The 8,725-nt window shown below is 41.7% G+C and overlaps 1 protein-coding gene across 1 annotated transcript in view; it reads right to left on the reverse strand.

The window, feature by feature from the left end:
- The window catches only part of WASL (Wiskott-Aldrich syndrome like), a 43,739-nt gene extending 35,725 nt beyond the window's left edge, over nt 1-8,014 (reverse strand). The window contains exons 1-3 of the mRNA XM_019509279.1: nt 7,881-8,014; nt 5,577-5,663; nt 3,725-3,821 (exon numbers count right to left, since the gene is read on the reverse strand). Coding sequence (XP_019364824.1) covers nt 3,725-3,821; nt 5,577-5,663; nt 7,881-8,012 — 316 coding nt within the window. The 5' untranslated portion in view covers nt 8,013-8,014. The remainder of the gene's footprint in view (nt 1-3,724; nt 3,822-5,576; nt 5,664-7,880) is intronic.
- Between the last annotated feature and the right edge of the window lie 711 nt (nt 8,015-8,725).

The following is an 8,725-nucleotide window of genomic DNA, read 5'->3' on the forward strand; positions in this document are numbered from 1 at the left end:
AAAAAAAAAAAAAAAAAAAAAAAAAAAAAATCGCTCAGTTACATTATCTTGAACATTATTAACATTTTTTCATAAACTGCACCTTCAGAAATTTATATGTAGACTTATGTTTGAATTTCATTCTACTAAAATTAAATGGTCCATAAGAGGACATTTTCTCATAATTTAGTGGTTATTAGTCTTTGTTCAAAAAAAGGAGAAATACCAAACTTCTATTCCACTTCAGAAGGCAATTTAAAAGTGGAAGTGTTTCACACATCTAAAGAGGGAAATTAATAGTTTAGGATAGTGATGCTCAACTCATGCAGCCCTTCAGGAGCCAAAGCAATTAGTACCGCCACCACTTGCCCGCTGCCAAATTCCCAAACTTGTGCGAAGCCCTACGGGCCAGATCCAGCCTGTAGGCCACATCTTGGTTACCCTTGGTCTAGGGCCAATCTGATTACCTACTACAGGGTTTTAAATGATAGGCAAAAGGGCTAGTGGTCATATTTAATTCAAACACTTAAATTGGCTTTCCTACCAATCTTACACATTTCACGCTCTGCACACATGTGAGGAGTACTTGGGATCAGCTCATTTCTTTTTTTCTTTTTTTAGGTATTCTGTGGGAAGATTCACCGATTGCATTAATGGACTTGTACATTCACTTCCTAATTTTCCTGCCTCAAGCCACAGGCTCCCTCATTTTGAAGTTTTACTAGCCTGAAACTAATTATCAAAATGAAAACAGCCTGAATATTAAAAATACAGATGCACACACTTCAGATAAGGACACTGGCCACTGCATGTGCTCAGCACTTCTGGAAATTTATATTTTAGAAAATTAAAATGTGAATTTAAAGTGTCAACTTTCAAATGTAGCCCTTTTATATGGCTATTTGTTTTCCAGTAGAACAACAGGAGACAAACATCAAAAAAGGTCTGGAGAGCTGTCAATAGGTGACAGAGGATTGGTAGATTCTCTCATTCAAATTGCTGTATCTCCTGCAGTCCAGCTGATTCTCTCCAGAATGTGTTGTGCAGACTATTAGCCATCACTTGAAGGTCTGACACAGAAGATGGTTTGATAAGGGAAGTGAACAGGGGGCAGAGGGGGGAGAGACAAGGCTTCAGTGTGGCCATAAGATGAAAATAAAAACTTCCCAGCTAAAACCTAAAATCCTTTTGAAAAAAATCCCTCCTCTTTATGCCAACAAATGTTTGGGAGTGGCAGTGGGAATAGAAGATAGGAGCAAAGTATTCTTTCACTATACCTTTAGTTTACCCATTTACATTCACGCATCTAAGGCTTTTGTTCTGTGCCTAATTAGGGGCCAGCACAAACATACATATTCCCATTTTGTTTTCTCCTCCTTTCACTCAGCTTGGCTTTTCCTCTGTATAGTCAAGGAAAAGGCGGATGCATCTGTCTGCTTGCACCCACTCATCCTACTATGCTGTCTAGTCTACGCTATGATTTCCCTTCTAAGGAACTCTAGGGGCTTTTATTCTTCTTCCTCGACTTCAGGCTTGGCCAATATGGATTTTTTGGGGCAGCTGCAACTGTTGTATACCTCTGTGCTAGAAGAGGTACCCTTATCTTGTTTCACCATATCTAGAAGAGGTGGACAAAGAAAGAAGAAAGAAAAGGTGACAGCTCCTGCTTAGGTTGCTACCTGGAAGCTACAAGGAGACAGTGGGTGCATCTATATATGCTCATTAATGTGCTGTTGCCAATGCATATTAAATTTTGTACTTCCATTGTGAGGGTGCCTATACATGAGCAGCAAGGCTGCTCTGATTCACTTAATTGAGTCCGCTGGATCGTGTCAAATGCCACACTCTAGCAGCCTCCTGCATCTTGTGAATCAGTGTGACACTGCCGGTGTCCTCAGGCTTAAAAAATGAGCTTTAGTTCAAGCACCCCCACTGCCATTTTTAAGCATGGGGATGCTGATACATGAGACACAGCAGCACTTTAGAGTAGCTTTTGGAGATGTTCTAATTCAAGCATCACCCCCCTCCCCACCTCCAGAGCACATGTAAAAGTGCCTTGAAGCTCCAGAAAAAGGCTCATTAGCTTCTTTTAATGCACATTAATGAAAACGCATTTTTTGTGACACTTTGATGTGCATTAAAATAGTCTAGTGTGCATTAATGTGCACGTGTAGATGTGCCCAGTTATGGGAGTTTATACATGTGCTCCAGGAGCAGGGGCACAGAGGAACCCTGAGAGCTGCTCCAATTAAAGCGCCTAGAGCATCTTATGCATCAGCACCCCTGCACTTCAAAATGGCAGCGGAGGCGCTGTACCTAAAGCTTGTCGATTGAGCTTTAGATACAGTGCCTCTGCTGCCATTTTGAAGTGCAGGGATGCTGATACACAGGAGACGGGAGGCTTCTGGAGCATGCTAACTGACACGCTCCAGCAGACTTGATTAATCCAGTTTGTTCCAATGCACTGGAATTACAGCACATCAGAGCAGCCTACATGTTCATGTATAGACATCTAATGTCAGGTAGCAACAAGGTAAAATTTATTGTGAAAGATCCAGAGTAACGATTTCCTTGTGAAAGGTAGTATCAGGAACAACTCAATATACTATTTCTGTTAGCAAGGTAAGGGTCTTCAAAAGCATTATATAAGCATATCATTCTGCAAATTAACCCATACTATATAGCCTTTAGGAGAGTACAGAGCTACAACAGCTTTTTATTTGAAGCGTAAAAAATTAGATAACACTGTCTCTGAGGTATATAAATGCAGAACTCCATCTGGTGGTCTGATAAAGGAACTTCATGAGTTCTGTGCAAAAAAGTTACAGGGATATCTACAACTGAATTAAAAAGGAACTCAGCCAATCAACTAAAAGCTGCATCAATATGAAACAATTTCTTTAACATACAGCCTTATTTGGAGCAACCTTTATATAAAGAACAAAAGTTTTATTACGTAGCATCTGAACAGGTCATGACAGCATAGTGCAAAAGCCTCCCTTCTAACCATATCTGAATACTACAACATTTAGAGTTTTGAGGTGCCTTACTTATATTACCTTCTTAAACAGAATGAAAAATGCAGGGCTTTAAAGATGGAGATCCACTGTGTTCCATTAAAATTTCTCTCCCTGGAGAGAGGAAGTCTTAGAGGAAGTGATTTAGGCTACAACACCTCAATGAATAAATACCTCATGGCTTACATCAGCTTACCTGCACAACGCCCCAGTGAATATAGGGGTGTGCTTGCATGGAATACAATGCAGGATCAAAATCGTAGTCTAAGTTTTCAGCTCTTCACCTCTGCTAAAATTACGAATTGTGAATAAAGGACATTAATCCAGTATTTAGTGGAGAAATGTCAATAATTCATTCACACAGACTATAAACATACCACACTGTAAAAGCTGTTACAATCCACTTTCCCTGAAATGAAACAATCAAGGTACTTGAGTGGCCCAGAAGGCAAAGGGTGGTTAGTTTAATCTGGACAGAGTTTACAGAAGACTTTTAATTTCTCCTAGTAACAAAGTTACTTTCCCTTTTCCTGCCTGTATCTACAAATACTATGTGCAGAAGAAACTCATGTTGAGCACCAATTTTTATGCTACTTAATTTAAAATACACAGTACAATTTTCTGATCACCCACCAATGGAAGAAGCTTCAGTAGAGCAGTAAGTTCTAAATAAGCTAATAAACCTCCTACCCTGCCCCCATATACTTCAATGTAGGTTGAATATTTACCAGATTTTCTTTGCCGTCGTCCAAGCAAATCTGTTACTGTTTTTCGGAATGTCTTAGCTTCTTCTTCGTTAGCAAAATTAAGGCCAACCTGACACGTCTGAAATACATCAAATTTATTCCCCATTGAACATGAAAGCTGTTCAAGTCTCTTAACTATTTTATTTTTTACAGAATTTAAGGGCCAAGAAAACTGGTTTCTGAAGGAATAAGCTAGAAACTCATTGCTTTGAGGGGTATGTGGAGAAGTTGGAAGCAAATATGTATGCAAGTTGAACATATATTCGTGTTAGGTAATGTTTTGCTTACTAGAATCTAATTTCTTAAACTGAGGCCACCTCTACACATTAGAGGTGCTCCACAACTAACTGGTTCATTGCACAATTACCTTGAGACCAACTACATATGCAAAATAACTACTACCCAATAAAAGTCTCTAACCAGCTATAAAGTTAGACCTCAAACATGTGTCCCAACTTTATAGCCGACTGCTTTAATTTGCACATGTAGCAGTCTCCCCTGCAGCTGGGAACTCTGTTGATGGGGCTCACAGCAGCATGGGTGCACTCAAAAGAGAAGGCTGAGGGGGGATCTTGTGGCCTGTTATAAACCGGTTAGGGGGGATCAGCAGGCGCTGGGGGAGTCCCTGTTCCCCCGAGCGCCGCAAGGAGTGACCAGGAACAACGGTCACAAGCTGGCAGAGGGAAGGTTTAAGTTGGATATCAGGAGGTGCTACTTCACCGTCAGGGCGGCTAGGGTCTGGAACCAGCTTCCAAGTGAGGTGGTGCAGGCTCCCACCCTGGGGGTTTTTAAGAGGAGGTTGGATGACCACCTTACTGGGGTCGTTTGACCCCAGTACTCTTTCCTGCCATGGCAGGGGGTCAGACTAGATGATCTGCTCAGGTCCCTTCCAACCCTAGAAACTATGAAACTATGCCTAGCCAAGGCTGGGAGTCCTGCAGTCAAGGACACTCTCAGCCCCAGAAGCTGCCGACTCTGGGTCCTGGCAGCAGAGTCCCACAGCTGTGGACACTGAGTGAGGGGATCTAGCAGATGGGGGGCCCAGCTATCCCAAGTGTGCATGAATTCAGTCTCAGCAGTATGTGAAACCCCCAGGGCTGGAAGATTGTGCCTCCTGCCATCCCCCAAGCTCAGGACTGCATGTGAAGCCCCCAGGACTGGGGGATTGTGGCAGCCGGTTTCATGAACCCCTGGGAAAGCTGGGCCCCCCAGCTGGGTTTCACTGAGGGGGCTCCCAGCCATAGGAGCCTGCTTCTTGCCAGTACAGGGGCAGCCTGGAAGTGGGCTCCCCCTGCACCTGCATTAGACACCATTAGATCTTTACCTGCAAGTGTAGAGGACCCAAACTAAATATCCTAGGAACATACCGTGACGGAACTAAGGTTTAGGTTAAGTTGCACAAAGTCCACCTTAAGCTGCACTTAAGCACTTGTAAATGATTTTCTGTGTGTCAATGAAAAGACATCTGTAACTGATGTTGGGTTTTTTTTTTAAATCAAAGAAAAACTGTAAAGAAATGGCATCTTAATTTTTCTTCCCTTTTAGTATTTCTTCTGCTTTAGCATTGATTTTTAGAAAGAAAATCAATGCTAAAGCAGAAGATTCCCTCTTATAATTAAGTTCCCTCTTATAATTAAGTTTACCACAAGCTGTGAGAGAGAATATATAGCTAATACTATACTTTATAAAATAATTTATACAATGAAAGTTGAGTCTTTCACACAACTTACATTAAAGGAAGCAACTGTTAAAGAAAAATAAATATGCTAAAGAAAAATAAAATAGTAAAAATAAAATTGTTTAAATGTATTACACAATTAATATCAAGACTTACATCTCCAGCAAAGGTATGAAAAAACCCTCTAGGGCTGTTATATACAAAGTTATTGTACAGTTCCTGCTCCCACAATAGTTTCCCATCCTGTAAAAGAAAAAGAAGTTATAGATGTTAAAGACTAGTAAACTCCCTGGACTAGCTTGTATTGTAATAGCATCCAAAAATTCCAATGGGAAATTGCAATCCTACTGTGTCAATCACTGCATACACACACATGCTCTGAAGAATGTCTACTCTACAGAGTTTAGAGTCTAGTCAAAAGATTATTTGAGCTTGTTGGGAAGCCAACCTACTTTTATGGTTGCTGTATATTTGCCCAAGTTTCCAGATGTTTTGTATAAGCAATACCTTTCTAAGTTTTAGGAATCTACAATAGAGAACAAAATCCAAATGATGAGATTTGGTCAAAGGGTTGGTACTTCCAATGTTATCAACAGGTTGATAATTCAGGTCTAGTCCATGCAACAACTGGCAATTATCATACAGAAGCCTATCAAACTTCACCTCAAAGTGTTTTGAAACAGCTGAATGAACAGTTTTTCAAGACTAAAGTATCAAAAGGAAAAATGCTAGGCAATTTTCTAAGTCTCACTGAAAGTGAGTAGAACTTAGGCTTCCTCTGTCAATGAGACTTGGGCACTTCTGAGTTTTACGTAACATCTCCATGTCTAGATTGAAAATTAATAGAGTAGAATAGAGAAAATTGCAGTACTGCTACCTATGCCATAAAGGATATTTTTGTTTTTCCTGTATTTTTCATGTGCAATAACAACATTTATCTTATCTAGGTATGAAAAAACCAAAGGTAATATTCCTAGCCTGTGACACCTCCAATGTTTTCTACACCAGCATTTCTCAACTGGTGGGTCGCAACCCAAAAGTCAGTCACAAGAATATATGAAAGGGTCACAAAGAAGTCCCAGAAAAACATGCAAAAGTGTAGGATTGCCCTTACAGGTTGGCAGTGTTCCAGCCTGCAAGCGCTGCTTGGGACAATTACAGGCAGTGGGCGCACATGCATCTGCGCGTGCAGACGCACATGGCCAGCACTAAGCGAGGCTGGGTTGTGGGAGCAGTCCCAGCCACCGGACACAGATGGGGAGCAAGGAATGAAAGTCTGGGGGACTGTCTAGAGAGCGTATGTGTGTGCGGAGCAAGGGAAGGAAGTCTCGTCTGGAGGCTCTGTGTGTGTGTGTGCGTGTGTGTGTGTGTGTGCGTGTGTGTGTGTGTGTGTGCGTGTGTGTGTGTGTGTGCGTGTGTGTGTGTGTGTGTGCGTGTGTGTGTGTGTGTGTGTGTGTGCGTGTGTGTGTGTGCGCGCGCGCGCACTCAGGAGTGAGGGGCACCAGCAGGGAGCAGAAAGCTGTGCCTGGGGGGTGAGGGGTTCTTGTTCAGGGGACTTTGGGTCGGGCACTGGCAGGGCTGGGGGGGGTGTGGGGAGGGACAAGCCATCAATCTTGGCAACTTAATCCCAAAATGAAAAAGGCTGCTTAGACCCAGCACACTAGTGACAGTGCACCAACGTTAGCAAGTCCTCTAGTCAATATGGTAGTGCTTTATATAAAGCTAGAACTATTCTATATAGTCTAAATCCAAATATTAAGTAATGCAATCACAGGTAGTTACAATATTTGAATATTGTATCAAATTTTGTATTTGTATCAAATTTTGTATTGTATCAAATTTTGTATTTGAATATTGTATCAAATTTCCCTGAAAATATGCTGTCAGAAACACAAGCATGATGTCTGCATAAATTTCATAAAGCAGGGGTCAGCAACACATGGCCTGTGGGACAGATCCAAACCAGGGAGCTAGAGGACTCTGCCTATGCTTAGGCAGCAAGGAGCTATGCTGTGGCTAGGCAGCTTCCAGCTGTGCCACTGCTAGTGGGAAGAGGGGACAGCAGGGAGAAGAGTCAACAACACAGATGCAGTTTGCAGATGCCTGGCCCCAGTGAAGCCAGCCACTGGGGCTGAAAGCTGCATTCATACTGCAACCAGGGGGTAAAGGGCTGGGAGAAGCAGTTGTGGGGTCAGGCAACTGGGAGCTGCACCTGCACCAGAATGAGTGAGGGGAAAACCTCATTTGCTGATGTGTTGCCAAAGCCACTTGGCCCATGCTGGACCACAGCAAGCTTGTTCCAGCCCACAGCTTGTAAAAGATTGCTGACTTGCATCATAGAGGACTATTAAACAATTAATTATAAGGCAGTTTCACACACCTTTAACCAAATTCAATACAAAATTGACAATGAATTTTACCAAATTAAGAAAAAAAATTAAGAAAGAAAGGGCTTCTCACCTTGATGTCATATATTCTGATAAAATAAGACCTTTGTGGATTGTCTTTTACAAGGCAAGCTATACCACAGCATCTCTTTGACCACATGGCATTACGATCTGCTGCATATATTTGAACAACCGCTGAAGACATTGTCTGAAAAGGAAGAGAATGTTGTCATTAGTTCAAGTTTAAAAGTAAGCCATACGTACTTCATCTTTTAGTAAAATATATATCTACCAGTTTAGTCCTGAAGACCAAGCATAATTAACGATTTCCAGGAAGGTCATACAGAATGGGAAAGATTAGAAAGCATCCATTTTATTTTATTTAGATATGTTTTGACAAGGTTCTTTAGATATTCTCTCTCAAATAACACGATTTTGAGACCTTAAGAATACTTAGTCAGATGCCATCTTCAGGAGACCACCCTGTAACTTCGAGTGACTGAGGAGGGTAGCTATACTATATGGATAAGCCACCTTTCTCCTCAATACCCCAAGTGCTAGGTAGAAACACAGTGTTAGATTGGGATTTCGCAAATGGGTAGAAACTCGAGACTTCCACAAACTGGTTCCTTTAGTAGTCCATAGGCAAATCAAGACCTCATAAAATGAAGACACCTGACAGATCCAGAATGTACACTTAAGGTCCAAATCCCATTCTACCTCTAATACAACTAAATGACATCTATGCAGATTTTAGGGATCCAAGTCATCACACAATCCTATTCCACTTATTCTTATGTATTGTGGAAGCCCCCACAACACATTAAATGGTCACTGGATAAAATGCTGAAGTACACTAAAGGCAGGACACAGAACCTAGGGCTCACTCCCTTCCAGGTCAGTGCTTCCACACTGGAG

This window comes from Gavialis gangeticus, unplaced genomic scaffold (genome assembly GCF_001723915.1).
Source record: "Gavialis gangeticus isolate Ggan-Ray unplaced genomic scaffold, GavGan_comp1, whole genome shotgun sequence".
NCBI classification, from domain to species: domain Eukaryota; kingdom Metazoa; phylum Chordata; order Crocodylia; family Gavialidae; genus Gavialis; species Gavialis gangeticus.